This window comes from Cnephaeus nilssonii, assembly GCF_951640355.1.
Source record: "Cnephaeus nilssonii genome assembly, chromosome: 18".
In the NCBI taxonomy this organism is placed as follows: domain Eukaryota; kingdom Metazoa; phylum Chordata; class Mammalia; order Chiroptera; family Vespertilionidae; genus Cnephaeus; species Cnephaeus nilssonii.
Genome location: NC_137089.1, coordinates 3,924,608 through 3,947,424, shown reverse-complemented (window position 1 = coordinate 3,947,424; position 22,817 = coordinate 3,924,608). Strand labels below are relative to the sequence as shown.

General features: G+C 43.1%; 1 protein-coding gene across 8 annotated transcripts in view; it reads left to right on the top strand.

Annotated features, from left to right (window-relative positions):
* The first annotated feature begins 11,405 nt into the window (after nt 1–11,405).
* The window catches only part of PHF20L1 (PHD finger protein 20 like 1), a 58,456-nt gene continuing 47,044 nt past the window's right edge, over nt 11,406–22,817 (top strand). For 7 of the 8 annotated variants that reach the window (XM_079795945.1, XM_079795944.1, XM_079795943.1 and 4 more), the window contains exons 1-2: nt 11,406–11,696; nt 14,237–14,352. In XM_079795945.1, coding sequence (XP_079652071.1) covers nt 14,270–14,352 — 83 coding nt within the window. In that variant the 5' untranslated portion in view covers nt 11,406–11,696; nt 14,237–14,269. Of the gene's footprint in view, nt 11,697–14,232; nt 14,353–22,817 lie in introns of all 8 variants that reach the window. The other variant, XM_079795940.1, reaches the window with a different exon arrangement.

The following is a 22,817-nucleotide window of genomic DNA, read 5'->3' as shown; positions in this document are numbered from 1 at the left end:
TATTTATATTTTAGTGGAGCTCAAAGAACTTGATCTTGGTGGGTCCCTGCAGATCTCTGCTGTTGCAAGGGATCCAAGAAAAATATACATTCCAGCAACAGTGAGGCGCATGGGGTCATGGAAAAAGTGTGGGTTTTGGAGCTGCATAGACTGCGATGCAAACTCTGCCCTCCACAGATTTGTGACCTAGCCTGTTTGAGCTGCAGTTTTCTCTGTGATACCTGTAATGGTGTGTATTTCAAAGGATGGCTTGGAGAATGAAATGAGAGAAAAGGAACGAGAAATAAGTGAGTCCAGTCTACGGCCATACCACCCTGAACGCGTCCGATCTCGTCTGATCTCAGAAGCTAAGCAGGGTCGGGCCTGGTTAGTACTTGGATGGGAGAAATAAGTGAGTCCTCGGCTCAGATGTGCAAGATGGGTTCCTTATTCATTTCCTGTAAACCAACTTTGGAGGCCCCAGTGGTCAGCCTGGCAGAAATGTTCATCTCATTTTTTTTTCTTGGGTTCCCTTTCCCCCTAAGGTGATGCTACAGGCAGGATCTTGTTAGGAGAGCCTGCTAGCCTGTGGCAGGCAGCTTTCAAAGATGGCCTTCAAGGATCCTTGAAAAATCCGCAACCAACCCCCTCTCCCCGCCCCCCCCCCCCCCCCCCCCCGCTTGAAGGTGGGCTGAAGCTAACTTCTCCTGATAGAATGAGGCAAAAGTGGTGGGTTGTAACTTACCATGATGAGGCTACAAAGGACTGTGGCTCTGTCTTGCTAGACCTCTGATACCTTCTTGGTCGGCACACTCTGATGACGCAAGCTGCCATGTTGGAGAAGCCTGCATGGCAAGGGCCTGATGGTTGTCTCAAATGCTATAAGGCCCTGAGGCCCTCAGCTTAATAGCCAGGAATGCAGCCCTAGTCCGTTTGGCTCAGTGGATAGAGCGTCGGCCTGCAGACTAAAGGGCCTTGGTTGCAGGCTCCTCCCAGGCCCAGGCCCTGGTTGGGGCTCATGCAGGAGGCAACCAATCGATGTGTTTCTATCACATTGATGTTTCTCTCTCTCTTCCACTCTCCCTAAAAGTCAATGGAAAAATATATCCTGCCCTGGCTGGTTTGGCTCAGTGGATAGAGCATTGACCTGGGGACTGAAGGGTCCCAGGTTCGATTCCAGTCAAGGGCACATGCCTGGGTTGCAGCGGGCTCAGTCCCCAGTAGGGGGTGTGCAGGAGGCAGCCGATCAATGATTCTCTCTCATCATTGATATTTCTATCTCTCTCTCCCTCTCCCTTCCTCTCTGAAATCAATAAAAATACATTTTAAAAAAAGAAAGAAAAATATATCCTCAGGTGAGTATCAACAACAAAAGAAAATGAACAGGAATGCAGCCACCAGCCCCAGCTAACACTTTGATCACAGCCTGTCAAACACACGAAAGCTGAGCAGCCCGTTTAGTGTTGCTCAGATTTCTGCCCCACTGACACTGTTTGATCATCAGTGGTGTTTTAAGACCCCAAGTGTTGGGGTAACTTTTTATACAACAATAGATAACTAATAATACATAGTCCTAACACATGTTACCTTCGGAGCCATCTATTATTCTGGGCCATTTGGTCAGTGTGTGTCTGCTGTGTTAGTGCCATCCTTAGAATATAGGCACATTTATTCAAGACTGTGTCTAGTCTCATTGGCCTAGGTTTACCAGATAGCCATTCTACTCTACAGATGTTCTGGGAGGCTGGGGTCCCCTTTTCTTGTGATTCATAGTTCTCCTCCTTCTCCTCCTCTTTCTGTTCCTCCCCTTCTTTTATTTCTCCTTCCAGCCTTGGCTGCTGTCTTCTCGTGGAGGGGAAACTCCTTCTGACTTCTTCAAGACTCTCCACTTTGCCGATGCCCACACACCTCAGTCTACTTTCTGTTCCTTGAAATCAGAAAGTGAAGAGATCTTTAAAACCTTGAATTGTCCTAATTTCTTTGATACCAAACTGGCATGTCTCTGGCTGTTCTAAACCAGTCAACAACTTCTTATCTATTTGATTCCAATCAGCTACCTGTGCCAATATTCACACCTACATTTTTTGGAAACATACCTATGTCTCTGGCACCTTGACTACCCATTTTTGGGGTATTTGTCATGTGTGATATGAGTAATTTATTGGCACAGCTTTTGAAGAATTTTCAAACTTTTGGCTTTATGAGAACTACATTATGTTGGCAATATGAGCTGTGATCGGATTGTAAGATCAGAATGATACCTGGGGCTATTTTGCCTGTAGGTGATGGCAGGGTAGGGGTGGTGATTTATGTATAAATATTTGGAGAACATAACATTTTAGTTTTGAGTTGTATACTAAGAAAAGACAAAGAAATCAGAGAAATGGCAAGCCAGGATAGATATGGATTTATTGAAACTGGCACACTTTAGTTTCCTTGTAATAGTACCAGAGCATCTCCTGTCCAGAGAATGAAAGAAGAATGACATCTCTAATGGTTTCCTTTTGATTTTTAGAATCTGCAATCTCCACTTAGATTCATTGCAGTACTTTTATTATTTGACTTTAAATTTGATTTTCTTATCATTGATGATCTCAAACTTCCTTTGTTGCTAATGTGTCTGTTTAGGATTTATACAGTATTTCTTGTTACCAGAATTCCTGTCTCTCAAAAACACTTTAGATTATATCCTTCTTGTTTGCTCAGGGTTCATATTTGAATTGCAGTGGGAATAATGTGTTGCTGTTTTTTTTGGCAGAGAGGGAAAGAAAAATGGATGGAGAGAGACAGACTGAGAAATGATGGGTTGGGCAGAGGAGGAGGATTGATTAGCTTGAGAGAGATTGATTAGCTAGTGAGAACCCTATAATAAAGTCTTAATAGGAGTTAAATTCTTGATGACAAGTACAGTGCCTTACTCATCTCTTTAATCCTCAGAAGCAAGCAGGGCTTGACACAAAGTAAGTCCTCAGAAAATGTCTGTCTTTGTGGAATCAATAAAGAGAGGAACTGGGTCTGACCTCAGAGGCAACAATGACTAGATGCATGGGTCGGGTCCCTGTGAAAGGTGAGAAAGGAATGTTGGGAAGTACCTGACATTTGCATGTCAATTATAATTTTACAAAACATGTAAAGCTTGTTCTATCTAATTTAATTCTAAAAACAACTCTGTAGATTTAAAATTCCCATCTACCACCCTGGCTGGTGTGGCTCGGTTGGGTGTTCTGTGCACCAAAACGTTGCCCGTACTCTTCTAGGTCAAGGGCACATGCCCAGGTTTTGGGCATGATTCCCAATTGGGGGCGTGCAGGAGGCAGCCAATAGATGTTTCTCTCTTGCCTGCCTCTCTCTCTCTCTCTCTCTCTCTCTCTCTCTCTCTCTCCCTCCCACCCATCCTTTCTCTCTAAAAATCAATTTAAAAAATCTTTTTTTAAAAAATAGCACCCATTGCTCTCTCTCAGTTCGGGAGGTTCCAGCGGGGCTGTTTACCCAGGTGCTGGGGATGGTGTGTGAAATTCTCACTTACCTGTGAGGAAAGGAGGATCAGAGAAGTGTCTATCCCAGGAACACTGGTAATAGTGTCAGGTCTTATTTACAACCCCTGGCCCTATTCCAAATCCCTGGCTCCAATATGCTTTCTTGTTTTAGGTTGCTATTAAAAAATAGTAGCCAGAAGCAAGTTAATGTCTTTATTCCTTTCAAATGTATAGTCCCCTATGATCTTCATGAGACCTATTGTTACCAAAAAAAGAAAAAAAAAAGGAAAGAAATGATGAAAATCAAAGGGTGTTTACCCTCAGCCTGGTACACTGGCTCTGAGGAACGCTGTGCAAGAATACAAAGGAGGAAGTAACCCAAGACCTGACCACAGGGCTGTGTTGCCTCAATGTTTTCTACTACGGCAAAACCACGACTGTGGCAACGCCCCTGCTACCACCCGCTCTGCCCCTGGCCGCCCCTCTTCCCTTCCCCACAGGGGCCGGTGTTTCATCCGAATGTCAGGCAGTGGCCTTGGAGAAGCTGGTCGTGTTCCCTGGTCCTGACCAGGAGCCAGGCACTTAGACAACTCAAGGGACTCTTTGGAGCACACACGACCCTGCTCGTCCTGCATGCTGCTTGTAACTGTGATCTTTGATAATTATACTGTGTCAGCAGGACCTGGTGCTGTGTTGGTCTGCCTGACCACACCGCTCAGCGCCTTAGGATGGGGAATGAAGCCCCTGCATTGCCATGCTCCCTAGGCCTGAGCACTGTGCTTGGCCCATTGCCGATGTTCAGTCAATGTTTGTGGGAAAGAAATGGAAGTGGAATGATTCTTTTAATTTGTCAGAGCTTGAATCATAACGACATAGAACTATGGGACAATAATAATTTTGAAGTGTGCATAGAACTCTTTTTAAAAAAATATATTTTATTGATTTTTTACAGAGAAGGAAGGAGAGGGTTAGAGAGCTAGAAACATCGATGAGAGAGAAACATCGACCAGCTGCCTCCTGCACACCCCCTACTGGGGATGTGCCCGCAACCAATGTCCATGCCCTTGACCGGAATCGAACCTGGGACCTTTCAGTCCGCAGGCCGACGCTCTTATCCACTGAGCCAAACTGGTTTCGGCTGCATAGAACTCTTATTTGAAGCATACTCATCCTTCAAAACATGTTTCAAGTGCCACTTCCTGTATGCGGTCTCCCTAGATTTGCTGAGTCAGAATGAGCACACCCCTTACAGGACAGTATCTCTATTTCTTTTCTTCTTCTTCTTTTTTAAAAAAAATATATTTTTATTGATTTCAGAGAGGAAGGGAGAGATAGAAATATCAATGATGAGAGAGAATCATTGATCAGCTGCCTCCTGCATGCCCCCTCCTGGGGATCGAGCCCGCAATCCAGGCATGTGCCCTGGACCAGAATCAAACCTGGGACCCTTCAGTCCGCAGGCCGATGCTCTATCCATTGAGCCAAACCAGCTAGAGCAACAGCATCTCTATTTCAGGTTGATTAATATTTAGCTTTCTGTTGTACTTGGTTGATTCTGTACCCATCTCCCCATCATAGCAAGTCCCCTTAGAACTGGATACCTACTCTGATTTTTCTTCCTGTTCTCTCTGCATCGCCCATTTTCTAGCATTCGGTAGACCCTCAATACAAGTTTGTTGAATGAATAAACAAGTAAATGAATGATGGGAGAATGCATGAGGCATGCCACTGAATTTCAGCTAGCTCCATTCTCAAGGAAGATAATGATCCCAAAGAGGTTAAAATTGTCGACTAGTTGATTGCTGTTCATTTGTACACCAGCTATGTTCTGTTGCGCAACGCCCCCTACCCCTGACCCCCGCCCTGCAATCCTCCGTTTTTAAACAATCCACTGCAGAGTGTTTCTGCATTGTAGAGGCTGCCTCTAAAAACAGACACCTAAGGAATCAGAATGTTAAGTCAACCTCTCACTAGATTTGTCTCCATTTGGCTTGCCTTTCTAGCAAACCAGGAAGAGTATTCTTAGCTTTGTTGGGGGGCTGTAAATTGTGATTTGGACTTACAAGTCCGTTGCAATGAATCTTAGTTGTTTTTGCTGTCCAGCTTCAATTCTCTGTCTTTCAAATAACAGCACCCCAGTTTTCTTTACAGGACCCACTCATCCCCATCTCTCAGTCCATGAGGTTTTGGTCAGTCTCCACTCCCACCTACCCTACGGGGGATCGGACTCAGGTCCAAATTAGGGCACCTGACGTAATTTAGGCCAATGAGAGCATGACTTGCAGGATTTGTTTTTATGTTCATCAGGCTATTGGAATGAGAAGTCTGAAGCTGTTGGGGGCCCCAGTGAGGATCCCAAGAATTAAGCCACCCCAAAGGAAGCAGAGTGAAAGATGTTCTAATTTGATCCCCGAAACAAACTGCCCCCGAATTAATACTCATCCCCTTCTTCATCTTAATTCCACAAACGTAAATGCCCTCTATAATTAAGTCTGTTTGCATTGAATTTCAGTCACACGCAACCAAAATTCTCCTCACAGGTGTTCTGAAACTCCCCTGTACATAATAATCATCTGGAATGGCTTTTAAAATACAGATTTCCAGTCTCCACGCCCAAGATACAGGTTAGGGCCCAGGAACTCCCATTTTATTCTATTTTTAAAACATATTTTTAATGGAGGCCTGGTGCATGAAATTCGTGCATGGGGTGGGTGTGGTGGGGGTCTCCTCAGCCCAGCCTGCACTCTCTCCAATCCGGGACCCCTTGGGGGATGACCGAGTGCCAGTTTAGGCCCTCAGGATCTGGCCTAAACTGGCAGTCAGACATCCCTCTCACAATCCTGGACTGCTGGTTCCTAATCGCTCACCTGCCTGCCTGCCTGGTTGCCCTTAACTGCCCCCCCCACCAGCCTGGTTGCCCCTAACTGCCCCCTACCCCCCACCAGCCTGGTCACCCCCAACTGCCCGCCCCCTTGCCAGCCTGGTCACCCCACGCAGCCTGCTGTTCATTCATTTGGTCATCCCTCACTAACCCCCCTGCAGAACCTGGTTGCCCCATGCAGCCTGCTGTTCAGTCATTTGGTTGTCCCTCACTAATCCCCCTGCTGGCCTGGACATAGGCAGCCATCTTGTGAGGGTGTGAGGATCAATTTGCATATTACCTCTTTATTATATAGGATTGACTTCAGAGAGGAAGGGAGAGGGAGAGAGAGATAGAAACATCAATGATGAGAGAGAATCATCAATTGGCTGCCGCCTGCACACCCCTCCACTGGGGATCCAGCCCACAACCCGGGCATGTGTCCTGACTGGGAATCGGACCGTGACCCTCCTGGTTCATAGGTCAACACTCAACCACTGAGCCACGCCAGCCGGGCAGGAGCTCGCATTTTAACAAACAGCCCAGGTGGGTCTAATACAGAAGATTGATTGATCGATGGAACAGCACTTGAGAAACACTGGTATAGTTCATGGGAGAGATAACAGGCAACAGTGAAAATCTGAGGAGGTGCAAGGTATTAACAGAGTAGCTGACAGAGCCCATTCTTGGTCCTGATACCCCAAAGGGTAAAATCCACTGAGGCGTCAAGAGTTGATTCCATATTCAGTGGGTTTTCATCTTTACCTGACTTCATCTTTACCTGTAATACTTCATCCTGGTTCAGGTAGCATGCTCATGTGTCTCAGTTTCCCCGGGACTGCCCAGGAATGCACCTGTTGCTCTAGTGTAATTATTAACAGACTTCCTTCCACTCCTCAGTTTTCCAGGCTTGGATGAGATATTTTACGGTGACTCCATTGCTTCAGGACAATCTGCACAAAAAAGAAATTTTGTGTCATTCAGGCCTCTTGCTACATTTACAAGCTTTTGCTGAGACAAACACACACACACACACACACACACACACACACACATTTCTATTTTATGGCCTTTATTCGCAGAGACTGATTTTTTGAAACCATTACTGCCAAGTCTAAAATTCTTAAAAAATCTCAGAAACCCAGTAGGCTTCTGAATAACATATGAACTTCCAGGAAAATAAATGAATAAATGAATAAATAAATAAATAAATAAATAAATAAATAAATCAAAGTTGCTAGACCATCCCATCATCCTTAGAATTAACTCATTCTAGGAACGCAGAATATAAAGCCAGAAACCAAGAAACCATAATTAGAAATACATTGGAAATGGGAGCAGGATGCTGTGTGGACGTATCAGAGATGATACTCCCTGTCAGGTTCATTCATAGCCTAGAGGTCCAACCCATTAATTCTAATTCGCGAACAATGATCACTTCTGGCCAGTTGATAAAGGGACCTGGTGACAGAGAGACAAGACTAGGAAGGTCTTTGGCTGGTGAAGGAAGTGATTCCAGTGGACTTTTAAAGACTGTTAAGCACCTGGAATTGAGCAATGAGCCAAAGGTGTCTGTTAAAGAAGGTTAGGTTTTTACTAACCTAGTCTATTTAAAAAAAAAAAAACACCTCAAACTTTGAGTTGCTTTGATTTACTTCACTGATGCTAATTATAAACATTAAAGCAGCACACACATCCAGAGCGTTGTTGTGTTTTCTCTGTAATCAGGGGATACCTGGTATCTAGGAGTGACTCTTCCCTCCCTTAAAATAGGTATACAGAGTTGTTAAATATTCCAGGAGATACTATAGTTCCATATTCATATTTTAATGTTGGAATTTAGTTCAGTGCTTTCTGCCTAAGAACCGTTGTTTCAAGAAAATTTGCCTTAACTGCTCGTTTGGTTCTGCTCAAACACAGCTGTAAGTTCTTTCTTTCTATATTCGGAGACGGAGTGAGTGACTGATGGCTAACATTAGCCATCTGGATGAGGCGTGCGTGGGTGGGAGAGCAAAGAGGGGGCATAGCAATGCATAGCTCCACTGCATGGTTCGGGCGTCATCTCTAGACTTTTCTATATCTTGTAACCTGGCCTTGAACCTGAACTTTGATTCTGCATGGTCAAAAGAGGCCATGGGAGTCTACATGAGTTAATCAGTTTTATCAGACTTAATGTCCCCATTTTTCTGGAATACCCTCTACACTTTTCTGAAATTAAATTCATAGATGATCTAATTAAGCTATACCTGTCTGTCTTTTAAAGTTAAAAAAATGACATAATGATAAAATATGAACACACTTTATGGAAATAATTCATAATAAAAATAGTATATGTTTTAATACATAAGTGTTTGGTCATGACTCACACAGGACATAATAAAGTGGTCAGGTGCTTGGACCTAAATTTAGGTTTACCCTGAATGTTACAGCTCCAAATGCAGAGAGATTCAGGCATCTTCTAGTAGTGCCTCAAAGACTATGAGTAGCTTTGCCATTGGTGACGCGGTTTTTAAAAATGCGATAAACTCTTGGTAATGTTGATAAAAAGGACAATCTTCTCTCATATTTCACAGTAGCTCCATCCTGGGAAACTGTGTGTATATTAAAACCTTGCAAAAATACTTTGTGCTTATGTGTAAAACTGAGTTCTAGGCTCAGCTGATTATAAACAGTTTTTTTATCCACACGAGTGTCTGGAGGGACATTCAAAAGTCACATATGACCTGGGGTTAGTTCGTAAAGATCTGGGACTGTGTTGTGCATTTCAGCATGGCTAGCAGCCCTGGTCCCTCATCACTAACTTGCAGCAGCGCCCTTCCCAGTCATGTGACAACTAAAACTACACAGGGACCCCCGCTCTCAAAGCGGCCTCTGATTCCATTGGGAACACTCGCTATACAATACACTCAGCCAGAAATCATTTACTTGATTATTTCCAGTTCTTTTCTCAAGTTGAATTATTTGAGGGGTCCCTTGTTAAGTTCCAACCACAATGGAGGAATCATCTCTTCAGGGTAGATGGATGGATTCTCAAAAAGCAGTGGGGAGTGGATGGGTCTATGTTATCCTTTATGTATGTATTTTACTTAAATTACAAACAGCCTTAGCTTTACAGTGATGTATAACAACAGATTTCCCCGCCTCTCCCCTCACTTACTGGCCAGTGGGTCAGCAGAGATTCTGCCAGGGTTCAGTTAGTTAACTCTAGGTCAGTGGTCGGCAAACTCATTAGTCAACAGAGCCAAATATCAACAGTACAATGATTGAAATTTCTTTTGAGAGCCGAAAACCGACTTCTGCACATGGGCCACGAAGTTTCAATTGCACTGTACGTGCGTGCCCGCACGTGGTATTTTGTGGAAGAGCCACACTCAAGGGGCCAAAGAGCCGCATGTGGCTCGTGAGCCGCAGTTTGCCGACCACTGCTCTAGGTTGAAAGGCAGATATTGGTCACTGGTACGGCCAAGCTGCTGGAGAAAACTTTCCTTACTTTGAACATCACTAGCAGCTTTTGATACACACTCCCCAGCGAGTCAGTCTAATTAGCATCGCTGAAAACAGCTCTTTAACTGCAATGGAGACTGGAAATGTGAGTTTCTAACATTGTCATCTTATTTAGAGCGAAGCTGACTCCAAGGTGGGTGTATCTGTCAGTTGGGTTAGCTTATGTTGTGCAACAACCAACCACCCAAATATCAATAGCTTAAAACAACACATATTTGTTTTTTCCTTATACTATATCAGTTGAGTTAAGCAGTCGGTTCTGGGCTCATCATAATCTGTTTAAAACCTGGGCTGCTAGAGCAGATACCATCTCAAAATTGGCTTTTCACTCTACCAGAGACAGATAGCTTGGTGAACTGGCCTTTAAATTACCACCAGCTGGCCATGACAAAGCTCACTTCCAATTTATTTTATTAGCCAAAGCAAATCAAATGACTATACCTAATTCTAAGAAGGATGGAACATAAAATCCTGTTATGTGTTTGGAAGATTCTGGAAATACATGGAGTACTATACTGATGACAAGTATGATGTGAAATTTCCCAAACATGGAAAGGGAATGCAGATGCTGGGCAACCATACAAGAGGACAAATGTCCACCAGACACTGTCTTATTTATATCTTTTCCACATACTGCCATGCTCAGTCTAGCTCAGTACCTATTAGCAACATAGTGATGAATGAATGTCTATTGAGTAAAAGGATATGAATATGGTTGTTTAGCTTTCCAAAATTCACTATAATTGAAGCTTCAAGAGAGCTTCTTTGCTATTTCAATTCCACACTGCAAAGCACGATAAATATAAGTGTTATTTGTATGCAATGTTGCATTTAGAAAGCTTGAGAGTTGGAGTGGTACACTGGGAAGAGAGAGAAAAAAGACGCTTCATTCCAATATTGCTTTGAATGTATTCATTTGTTGGATTCCCCCACAGTGGAAACACTTTTTCTTGTGCCTAGTGACCAGTTTGGGACATGGTGGATATTCAATAAAGGTAGTTCTGCTATCATTAGCTGGGTCGTCATGGAGGAAATCACACACACACACACACACACACACACACACACACACACACACACGTCTTAGTAATATCTGCCTTTTGTGTTGTAAGGGTCTCTAGACTATGGGGAGCATACAATTGTGATTGGGGTTGTCATGTGAAGTACTTACAGCACAGCCCCTGCTGCAAGGATTCATTCAACAGAGGCTTACTGACTTTACAACAGTCACCATTTGCTCTATTTTTCTGTGAATGGGGTGGATATCAGAAAGCGTGTAGTGCATTTCAGGAGTTTGTTCAGGGTGCTGGCATGAGGAGTGGTGGGGACCTGGCTCCCATCAAATCAATACTCGTAACATTCAACAGGCTCCCTCCTGATCGCTCAAAGGTCAAACTCTTCCCAACCGCCAATGGGCGCCCCCAGCTCGCGTTCCTCCCTCCGCTCACCAGGGCCCCGCCCACCCGCCGCCAGCCAACTGCCGCGAAGCCCCGCCCCCAAGGCGGCCCTCCAATCGGCTGCGCGGCCCGGGCCCAACCCTCGCGAGCCACGTGACGCGCCCAGGCCCCTTCCGGGGCGTCGCGGGCGGCTGACGTCGCCGGGACCGGCGTCGCGTCTGGGCTGGCCGGCGGCGGCAGCGGCGGCGGCGATGGCAGCGGACAGCGAGCGGGCGTGAGGGCTCGGACCTGCTTCCTCCCGCGCGACCTCGGCGCGACCCGTCTCCGAGGCTCCAGTTCGCTTCGCTCCTGCTCGGTCCCCGGCGCTGCCTGGGCGGAGGCGGAGGCGGAGGCGGTGGCGGAGGCCCGGGCTGGCCGCCCTGCTAGTGCCCGGCTCGGCCCCGGACGGCCCGGCTGCTGTGCGGACAGGAGGCCGAGTCGGTAAGAGGCGGCGGCGGCGGCGGCGGCAGCTGGGCAGGAGGCCGCCCGGCCCCGCCTGGCCGCCCGGGACTCCCCACGCTGGTGTCCCCCCGGCCCGCTCCCTCCCGCGTCCTCCCCGTCACTCGCCGCCCCTATTGTCTGGGCGCCGCCGCTCCCTCGCCCCCTCCTTCCTTCCCCCCTGCCGAGGGCCGGACGGCTGTCAAACCTGGAGGCGTCTCCGTCCCGCCTGCTCCGTCGGAGCCTTTCCTGTCTGTCTCCCGCCTCCCTCCTCCCGCCCCGCATCGCTCCCCACCTTTTTTTTTTTTTTTTTTTTTTTGGTCCCCGCGGCCATTCTCTGACCCTCGCTTCACTTTCCAGGTGTTGCATCTTCTCGCTAATTTCCTCTTCCCACCCCGTTGTCATCTCCCACAGCTTCAACCACCCTTACTTTTCGCCACTCTTTTCTTCCCGTTTTCACTCCTCCCCGTCCTCGCTGTCCCGCTTTCTCTTTTTGCTCCAGGTCCTCCCGCCCCATAGACCCGTTTGACTTGGTCTGACTTTTTCCTTAATTCAAATCCCTCCTCATCCTTCCCCGTCCACCCAAGGAAAAGGCCATCTGGTCTTTCTGATTACTCCCACGGAAGTGTCCCCGGGGAATTAGAGTCTCAACTCTGTTACTTCTTAGGGGTTTTGAGTGTGAGCCTAGAAGATGTTAATGAGCCCCTAAGTAAGCTCTTCCTGCGAGGAACAGCAGAAAAGGTTGATTAGATTTTTGCACCGACATTTGGGGATCTGCCTTATATGTTGCAAACTGACGAGACCTCTATTAAAAGTCTTATTTTTGTTCCTTTTACACCCAATAAACTCCTGGCCTCGCGTCCTGTCAACATGAATGCACTAATCTTTGCTGCTGCCATTGGCAGGAGGATATTACTCCTTCCCCCACCCCCCATGAGTATTTAAGTTTGATTTTATATATTTAAATAGCAAGTATTGGTGTTAATTTTTCCCCTTATCTATCAGATTTTTTCAAAAAGTAAATGACAGTTGGTTTTATTCATTTTTTTATTTTTAAAAAATTAATTTTTATTGAATTTATTGGGGTGACATTTGGTTAATAAAATTGTATAGGTTTCAGGTGTACAATTCTAGAATACATCACCACCCCAAGTCAAGTCTTCTACCACCATTTGTCTCTCCTAAACCCTCTTCTACCTCTCCTCACCTCCTTTCCCTCTGGTAATCACAATACTGTTGTCTGTTTTTAACTTTGGTTGTGTGTTTGTTTTTTTTTTTGCTTACCCCTTCACCATTTTCACCCAGCCTACCAACCCCCTTTCCCTCTGACAGCTGTCAATCTGTTCTCTGTCTCTATGAGTCTGTGTTTATTGTTAAGTATTGCCCCTTTTGAATTGTGACCAAACTATTAAAACGATTACATATTTGTGTGTTTTCCTTTTTAAACTGGGAGGGAGAACTGTCATATTAGTCATTCCGAATATCCAAAAAGGCTTCAGGATCCCCTGGCATTCCTGATCACCTGTTACCTTTTGGCAAGGCTGCCTTAAAATGCACTTAAATTACTCAGGTGCTAGGTCCTTGGCGGAAAAGAGGCCACCTCAGTGTGCTGCGTGGCCATCGGGGCCAGAGGATAGTAGTCCACCTGTCCGCGATCTAGAGAGGAATAGAGCGATAGGTACTCCTTTGTAGTGTTTGTTTGAACGTTACAACCACTTATTGTCAATATTGAAATTGACAGAGGCCCTGTCTATATTGAAATTTTGTAGAAATGAATTCTCAAGAGTTAGAAAAAAATCCTCATCATTGTGGCTCATTGAATTCAGCGAAGTCTAAGAAAAAAATTTCCCTTGCAACTTTATATGTTAAATTAAAATGATTGAATCATTTGCTACCAAGGTGGAAGGTCATAGGGAATGAGAGTCCTAATCACAGAGGAATGACCAGTCTTCACGGCGGAGGGCGTGTTCACTGCTTCTTCCATCTTAGTGTGCCCCTCAGTGTCTTATCAAAAGCCTTTCGCGTTACAAGGCAGTCAGTAAACATTTGCTGAAAAATGTGGTTAACTTGTTCTCAAGAATCTCATTAGTCATATTCCAGGACACTCAACTGTCTTGATTTTTCAAAGACAGGAAAACATTTTCAGTCATCACTGTGGAGAGTTTTCCTGGATATTTTCTAAGCTACAATTTAAAGCGCGGTAGCCATTATTTAATTTTAATGCCCATCTATTTATTCTTTTTAAGTAGTTAATCTTTTTAATGTCCTTTTAAAAAATTTTTTATTTTTAATATGTATTAAATTGATTGAGGTGACATTGGTCAACATGAACAAATAGGTTTTAGGTGTAATGTCTTTTTCCTTAATCCATTTTCAAGATTGCCTGTAAGTTGCACAGTAGTCTACCTAGAGATATTGATAATCATATTCAGATTTCTTAAAAATTTGGCAGTTACTTTAACTTGTAATGTTTTTAAATTTTTGTTTATTTCCTTATGCATTTTATGCATCAGAATCTAACTTTTTTTCCTTTCTTGAGGTAGTGAAAAGAGAATACTGAAGAATAGTATCTCAAGATGAGTAAAAAGCCCCCAAATCGTCCTGGAATCACTTTTGAGATTGGGGCTCGGTTGGAGGCACTGGACTACTTACAAAAATGGTATGGAAAATCGGAGCTCGTGACCTGAAGCACGTGTTTGTAGTCTTGCATATGTGGGTTCATCGCTGTTCTCCTGACCGTGGCAGGAACGCTAACGTATTCACATTTTGAATATGTGTACACATTGGTTTTTAGTTTTCCTGCTCTTCAGACTTTGCAGGTTTAGCATCTAAACACTGTTGCTAGTCAGAAGCATTTCAGGTGTTTGGGAACTGCAGACGAGTATGGAGGACATGAGATATAAAGAGAGTGTCAGTACCCTTGTGTAGTTAACTGGAGCTGTACTGTGGTGGGAGGAGGGGGTTAAACCAGGTAACCAGCTTCCTAGGTTTGGGATAACACTTTCAAACTCCAGCATTTGTTGATGGTTAGCATAGTCATTGTTCACTAGCCCACCTAAAAGCCAAACCACCTTTCTTCCCCCTTTCCCTGGCCACCAGTGAGAAGTGGTGAACTCAAACACCTCAACATACCCCTCATAATGGCGTGGGGAAAATCAGTTACGTGAGATGAAACCACCACCTGGAAAGGAGAGAAGGGAGCACAACACGCAGAGGTCACGGGACCACAGTAGGAGTAACGGGTCCTCTCTCCGCATTCCACTTAGCTGGCCCCTACTGCTCTCTGGGACGTGTCTCCCGGTGCCGTTCTCAGCCCCTCCCCTGGGAGGGGCATTGGAGGGGTTCTCTCCTGGGGTGGTGCTGCCTCTCCCTCTGGAAGCTGTGATTCTGATGAGCATCTAGCAGCTTAGCAGCTCCAGGGCTGTCTACCAGGCTTGTTGACATTTTCTCTCACTACAGCTCCCTTCAGAACACGGTGGGCATCGTAGATGTGCTTTTGATGGATCTGGATTAAGTCAGCTTCCTGAGTTACCAATGGCAGGTGGAGAAAATCTTGTGTCGTGATGTTTGACTTTAGACCAGCCTGGGGCTTTGTCTCTTAGCATCTGGCGTTAGGACTCTCCACATGTCCCTGACCCCCAGCTAACGAACTCTGCCGTGGCCTCTGCTTTGGGACAGTTTGAAACTGCAGTTTGAGGTGGGAAGGCACAGCTATATGGCCCCGTGCCTTCCAGCTACACCTCAGTGGTTACTCCTTTGTAGGGGACCTAGTTGTTACTCTCATCAGGTGGCAGGTGTACACAGTAGTTCTCAGTAGCGGCTTGGGCAGCACCTGGGAAGCAGGCAGTAGCATCCCACCTGGTCATAAAAATCATCTCCAGACACGCTCCTGATTGAGAACCACTGCAGGAGGCCTGCAACCCAGCATGCCAGCTTAGTTAGTGACGGGCTGTTGTGACCAAAAGCTGTGAAGGCAGACTTTTGAATCTCTGTGTGATACAAGAGAATGAGAAATGTTACTTCTCACTTCTTTGGTGTTAATCTTAAATTCTTTTTTTAAGTTACTTTTTAAATGACTAGTTAATTCATAGTCATATGAATTAACTGACCCAGTTGTAATTGAAGTAACAGTTTTGGAGAAGCACACAGTTTATTAGTTTTCTCAGTGACTTTTAGGGATATTAGCATAAATAACTTTGATATTAGTAAGAAATTCACTTTAAGTGGTGAATTTTTAAAAAATTTAATAGTTGCTAAATTGATAATCCAATAAAGTAAAAAGATTATAAAAAAGAAACACTTTAAAAGTCAAGCCTGAGTGTACTTTTAGAGTATTTGGAATTTCAAAGTTTAGATTTAATTTTAATGACCCAAATAATAAAGGCCTCTTTAAAGTAAGTAAACTTTAGCCAAAATAATTACATGCGATAATTATAGAAACTTGTCATCAGCTTGATTTTTTTTAAATTTCTTTATTGATTAAGGTGTCACATATTTGTCCTCATCCCCCCATTCCCATCCCACACCCCTCCCCATGGATGCCCCTACCCCCCTGTTGTCCTTAACCATTGGTTAGGCTCATATGCATGCACACAAGTCCTTTGGTATGAGCTTATTTATATGAACATTTTAGCATACTGCTACAGTTGATGCCTTAATTCAAAAATAATTAGGAGTATTATATATGCATATTCTAGGTAATTGAAAAAATAATTTTCCTATTGTGACTTTGTTTATCAATATCAATAGTTTTAAGAACTTGTTAAGCTTGGGTGACCCTATGATTTAGAATTACAGTGCTTTATCATAGGACAGTAATTAATTGCTAATATTTACTGAGTTTTCTGTGAGGCACAAAAGTTCAGTGAGACCCAATTGATTTTAGTTCCAAACTAGAGGCCCAGTGCACGAAATTCGTGCATGAGGGGGGTTGCCTCAGCCCAGCCTGCACCCTCTCTAATTTGGGACCTCTTGGGGGATGTCCCACTGCTGGTTTAGGCCCGATCCTGGGGATTGGGCCTAAACCAGCAGTAGGACATCCCTCTCACAATCCTGGACTGCTGGCTCCTAATCGCTCACTTGCCTGCCTGCCTGCCTGCTTGCCCCTAACTGCCAACCCCCCCACCGCCGGCGTGATCGCCCCTCACTGCCTCTGCATGCCAACCTGATCGCCCCTAACTGGCCCCCCCCCGCCGGCCTGGTTGCTTGCAACTGACCCCCACTGCCGGCCTGGTCGCCCCTAACTGCCCCCCTGCCGCTGGCCTGGTCACCTCTTACTGCCCCCCCCCCCCCCACCAGCCTGGTCACCCCACACAGCATGCTTGTTCAGTCGTTTGTCGTCCCTCACTAACCCCTCTGCCGGCCTGGTCATAGGCAGCCATCTTGTGAGGGTGTGAGGTTTAATTTGCATATTACCTCTTCATTATATAGGATGAGATAAACTTTATTTGTATTGTCCCATTCTGTATTTCATGTAAATTTTACAATTTTTTGCTTTAATATCAGGTAAAAGAGTGGAAGGGGGGAGTGTTGAAAAACTTTGATATTCTTATGAAGGCAAAATAGTTAATACCTGAAAATATACTGAAATAATCCCCTTCTCTCTCCCACCCCTCCTTACCTACTTTTTTTCATATTCTCTTCTGTTGCATCCATATTGAATGCTTACTCTTCCACTGTCATTCATTCAATCGGAAAGTCTCTTATAGTCATTGGACAGGGAGGGAGGAGCAGGAATGAAAATGTTACTGTCTTTGCACTTGAGACATTTGTGATAAGTATTACTGGATATCTATTGTTAAGGAAGTAGCATCACATGTTGATACATTACCTTTTAAAGAGAAATGCAGAGGGAAAGTTATGATAGTTGAGTACCAAAAATGTGAATTTGTCCTATGTGTAAAAGGTTTTTCCTGTATAAAAAAGGAAAACAATTTTACTGTGTGCCATATAAATAAAAGGATACCCTCTAAATTTAATGGACAGAAATAAACTGGAGGTTAAGTTCCCATTTTGGTTTAATAGAAAGACTCAATGTAGTTTTCTTAGGAAAAGTACATAAATACTGCTTGAGTAAACCATATTCCACATTCTTTAAAGTTCATAAAGATACTTCAGCCTTGAAAAATACACTCTACATATTTAAGTAATGATTTATTACTTGTTGTTTTAAAGTAACCTTAGAGCTACCTCAGAGAACTCATTGATGGTTTGATTAGTTACTGATACTAATGAATGCAAGTCCTGAGAAAGCACTGTGAGAAGCCAGTCTTCTTCAGGGCCAGTGTGTGGTTTCCCACACCTGGATTCTTCTGTACTGACTAACCCTAACTCCTACTGAGTAGTATGGGTTGCTTTAATTTTTAAAAATGTTGTCGTTTTACTTAAAACATCTCACTTATATCTTTTTTTAAAAAATATATTTCTTTATTGATTTCAGAGAGGAAGGGAGAGGGATAGAGAGAGAGAAACATCAATGATGAGAGAGAATCATTGATCGGCTGCCTCCTGCACGCCCCCCACTGGGGATCGAGCCCACAACCCGGGCATGTGCCCTTGGCCGGAATCGAACCTGGGACCCCTCAGTCCGCAGGCCGATGCTCTATCCACTGAGCAAACCGGCTAGGGCTCACTTCTATTTTAATAATCCTTTAAAAGACTTTTAATATGCTAATGTTTACAGCTAACACCATCAGCATTTCCTCCCTTATCTCCATCATATTTTCCATCACAGCCTCCGAACATCCAAGCTTTGGCAGTTTTATAATCTCATTAATACAGCATCACAAGAATGAACATGGACACAGGTTGTTGTGACAGAATTATATTTGGGAAAGGAAAGTTCAGAGTTGGAGTTATATTGGAGACACTGTAAGTGGATTCTAAGGACAAAAGAGGCAGGTTCAGTCAAACTGTCATATTTCTGAGCCTATAAATATGGGTAAGCCCTTGAACTTGGTTGACCTATCAGTAAAATGAAGCAGTATTACTGGCATTTACTCACAGGATTATTTTAGGGATCAGATAAAATAATGTGTTTAAATTTGCTTCAAATTCTACAAAATAATAATTATAAAGCCTGGGCAGAGGGAGAGTTGAAAAATAATTCTTTGGGGGTGTTTTTCAGTGTAGCTTTTGTTTTGACATGAGAATGGCCTGAAATGTAAAGGGAAAAGTATGTCATTGCAACAAACTATACTCAATGTGTTTTTTGTTTTAAATATATTTTTATTGATTTCAGAGAGGAAGGGAGAGGGTGAGAGAGATAGAAACATCAATGATGAGAGAGGATCATTGATCGGCTGCCTCCTGCACGCCCCCTACTGGGGATTGAACCTGGGACCTTCCAGTCTGCTGTCCAACGCTCTCATACACTGAGCCAAACTGCTAGGGCTTATACTCCATGTTTTTGAGGTGATGATAAAATCTTTGTTTCTGCAGAGTTTTATGGTTTACAAAACACCCTTGCAAGTATTAAAGTACCTAATCATTCTGAATAGTGTTTAAATTGTACTGGTTTGACTACTGATTTAACTTTGTCTTTTGATTGAAATGAAAATAGTTACTCTATAGCAAGTGATTTAATTATGAAACAAGTCAAGTCGTATGCTCTGGTGTTACTCCTGAAAGAAATGAGACATGGAGTCAATTTAAAACATTCAGATGAGTTATGCTCTTCTGACTTTTTTGGGGACATTTCTATTTAGGTCTCTTCTAGATCTACAGGAAAGGAAAATGAAAGATTAAAAAATGTGGAGATGTCTTCAAGTGTCAGAGTTTGATAGAACAGTATAAATTTGAATTGGCAAATGCTGTTGTCACACATTTGGAGTGTTTTGAACTGTATGGAACATTTGCAAATGTGAGTTTTTAAAATGTTCATGAACATAATTTTAATAGAGTGGGCAATTTGAGGAAATTTAGATTGTACCAAGTACAAATACCTTCTAATTTAAATAAGAGTACATGTTTTCTGAATAGAAAGGGTTGCTTTTTCCTAATTGGATTTAGCTTTTCCAAAGGACACATTGTAGAGATAAGTTGTGCAGTCTGTATTTGGAGAAGAAGCCTCTTGAAAGTAGTATGTGAACCAAATTTAAAACCTGAAGTCATATTTTAATTATATTAGGTAAGTTTGAAACTTGTAGAAACCTTAGGTGAATACTATTTAAATAGAGATCCTTTTGCTAATGTGAATAGAATTTTGTCTTTTTGTAAATTGGGTTTTCCTAAATCTCTGTGTACTTGAAAAGTATTGATTCTTATTTTGAGCCACCTTAGAGAACCTAATTTCAGCTACTAGTATAGACTCAGAAAACTGTACAGTCACATTTGTAAGTGAAAATAATTGAATTGTATATTATGGTGCTCCTAGAAAACTTACTGATGGATTCCAGATTAAGGACCCTTGCTGCAGAGAACTTCAAATTGAAATGAACAAGATTTCTTCTTAAATTCTGAGATGGTTTACATTAAGTCACACATTTTGAAACTTAAGACCTAAGGGAACTTTCAGTTTTAGTCATCAAGCAGGTCTATACCAGTGCACAAGCACTTGAGTTCTTCAATTTTAAAATTTCCACAAAAGAAAGCCCCATAAACTTTTAAAGATAAAGTTCTCCTTTCTTCTCCCTACAAAAAATGTTGACAGCAAGATTAGGAATGCAAGTTAATTTAACTGGAAGTCAGAAATGTGGCTTCTAAACGCTGTTCTGCCATGAACTGTGTGACTTTGGAGAGTACTTTCTGCTTTAAAGTCCTTAAAATGAGGGCATGACTTAGTAGATGACCTTCCGGTTCCCTTGAATTAGAAACTTACAGTGTTAAAGTCTGCTTTCCACCTGTTCAGTGATGAAGGGATGGCAGGTTTCTTTATCTTACATGGGTATGTAACAGACTTGAGGCAGAGGTAAGCTAGACAAGGGGTAGAAGTCCTATATAGTTTGTTCAAAATTGCTGGTCACAAAGAGAAAATGAGTTGAAAAAAGTGGAGAAAGGTGAATATATTTTGGAACAGAAATTTAGAGGTTTGAACTATTTGGAGTTTAGTGGTATTAGGCAGGTATTTACCCTTTATCCAACCAGCTCTATTACTCTTTTAAATGTTTTTTCCATTAATTGTTTAATTTTGAAATTACTTGGAGTCATAACTATTGGTTTAAAAAGTATATTTGTCCAATAGGAAACTTTAGGTCACTAACTTTCTATGTGGTACCAATTTACTAACAAATTACTTCTCTTACAAGGTTCATTGACACTAAAGTTTTGAAGTGATTCCGGCGAAGTCTAGCAGTGATTCTCAAACTTCAGTCTCTATCATAATCACCTGAAGGGCTTGTTAAGCAGAGACTGCAGGGCCCGACACCCACAGCTTCTGATTGAGTAGGTCTGAGGGAGCCCAGTTATTTGCATTTCCAACAGGTTTCCAGGTTATGCTGATGTTGCTGGTCTGGGGCACACATATGAGAACCACTGGTCTAAACCAGTGGTTGGCAAACTCATTAGTCAACAGAGCCAAATATCAACAGTACAACGATTGAAATTTCTTTTGAGAGCCAAATTTTTTAAACTTAAATTCTTCTAACACCACTTCTTCAAAATAGACTTGCCCAGGCTGTGGTATTTTGTGAAAGACCCACACTCAAGGGGCCAAAGGGCCACATATGGCTCGCGAGCCGCAGTTTGCCGACCACAGGTCTAAACTATACAGAATTATGAACCTGAAGATAAAGTTTTTGATCTGAATAGCAATGGAAATATCAGGATTTATAGTCTGATTTTAATTCTTTACGTTAGTCAGAGGAAATAAAATGTAAGTACATTGCAAAATGATACGATCCAGAAATCTGTTTTTGCTGTTTTTCAATAGAATTGGATATATTGACCTGCATATACTTTCCTCAGTGTTCTTGCTCCTCTTTCTGCAATCTCCCGCCCCACCTGGCTGGAGGGTTGTGGTTTAGGCCCTTGACAGGTTTGAGGTTCTGAGATGTTACTGTTTTATTCCAGGTGATATGGCCAAAAGATCCAAGTCTTGCAGGTTCTTTTGCTTCAAGCCTAGTGATCTCTTACCACATCCCTTTGCTTCTCATATGGAAGCCCTGGCGCTTTGAGCCTCAGCTCCAGAAGCAGTTGGGCCCAGTGTTCACAGGCCATCTTAGTTCCTGACTTGCGCTAGTGATGTGCATGTTTCTGGTGTGTAGAAGGGCCCCGAGGGTCCAGGATGCCCATGTCACTCTCTTTCCCTGGAATTATAGCACTCCTGCAAGGCAGGTTAATTTCAGGTCTGTCTGTCCTAGAGTCTTCCTCCCGAGATTACCTTAGAATGCAATCTTCAAGCCGACGATTTCCTAGCCTCCCTCATAACTGTATAGCAGTGTAAAGTCTAGAAACCTCAGGCTTGTGCTGTGCTTTGTGTGTGTGTGTGTATGCATGTTCATGTAATGGCACAGATTGGACCAAGTTATAAGACAGTTTTATTTGCTTACCTGACATTTGGTTGGAGCTCAGCCATCACATATCAACAGGTATCCAACTCCCTATTTGTTACATCATTTCTGCTGAATGTTATTATGTATTTGCAGGTTTTACACTTGTCACATTGCAGTATATAATGCTTTATTCTGTGGTGGGGAGTTGATTAAAGCCGATAGTTGGAAAATAACTTATCTATCATGGTAGCTCTACTAAAAGAAGGTTTGCAAGTCTAGCTTTACCAAGCAGACAGACTGTTATCTGTAGATGCTTAAGGGTATTTAATTTTGTTTTTAAATGATTTATTTTAACTGCAGGAAAAAAATACTAGTTTACATTTTAAATGTCAGTAGTATAATTTAAAACATTAACATGATATTGAAAAGGTAGCTTAGTTTTGCTATTCTTCATAAGAGTCCCAGCTTCTTAGTATTTTTATATGACTTTATATTTGAAGAACTATTGATCACTACCTCTCACAGGTCATTAGTCAGGACATACAATTTTTTTTTTATTAAATTAGAAATTGATACGGTAAGGTACTCAAGTATAAGGTACTTAAATGAAATCACATATATACAGCCATGGCCCCTATCATTTACAAAAGGTGCCCAGCAAAGTTTATTGCAAATTGGTGGGTTGATGTGAAAT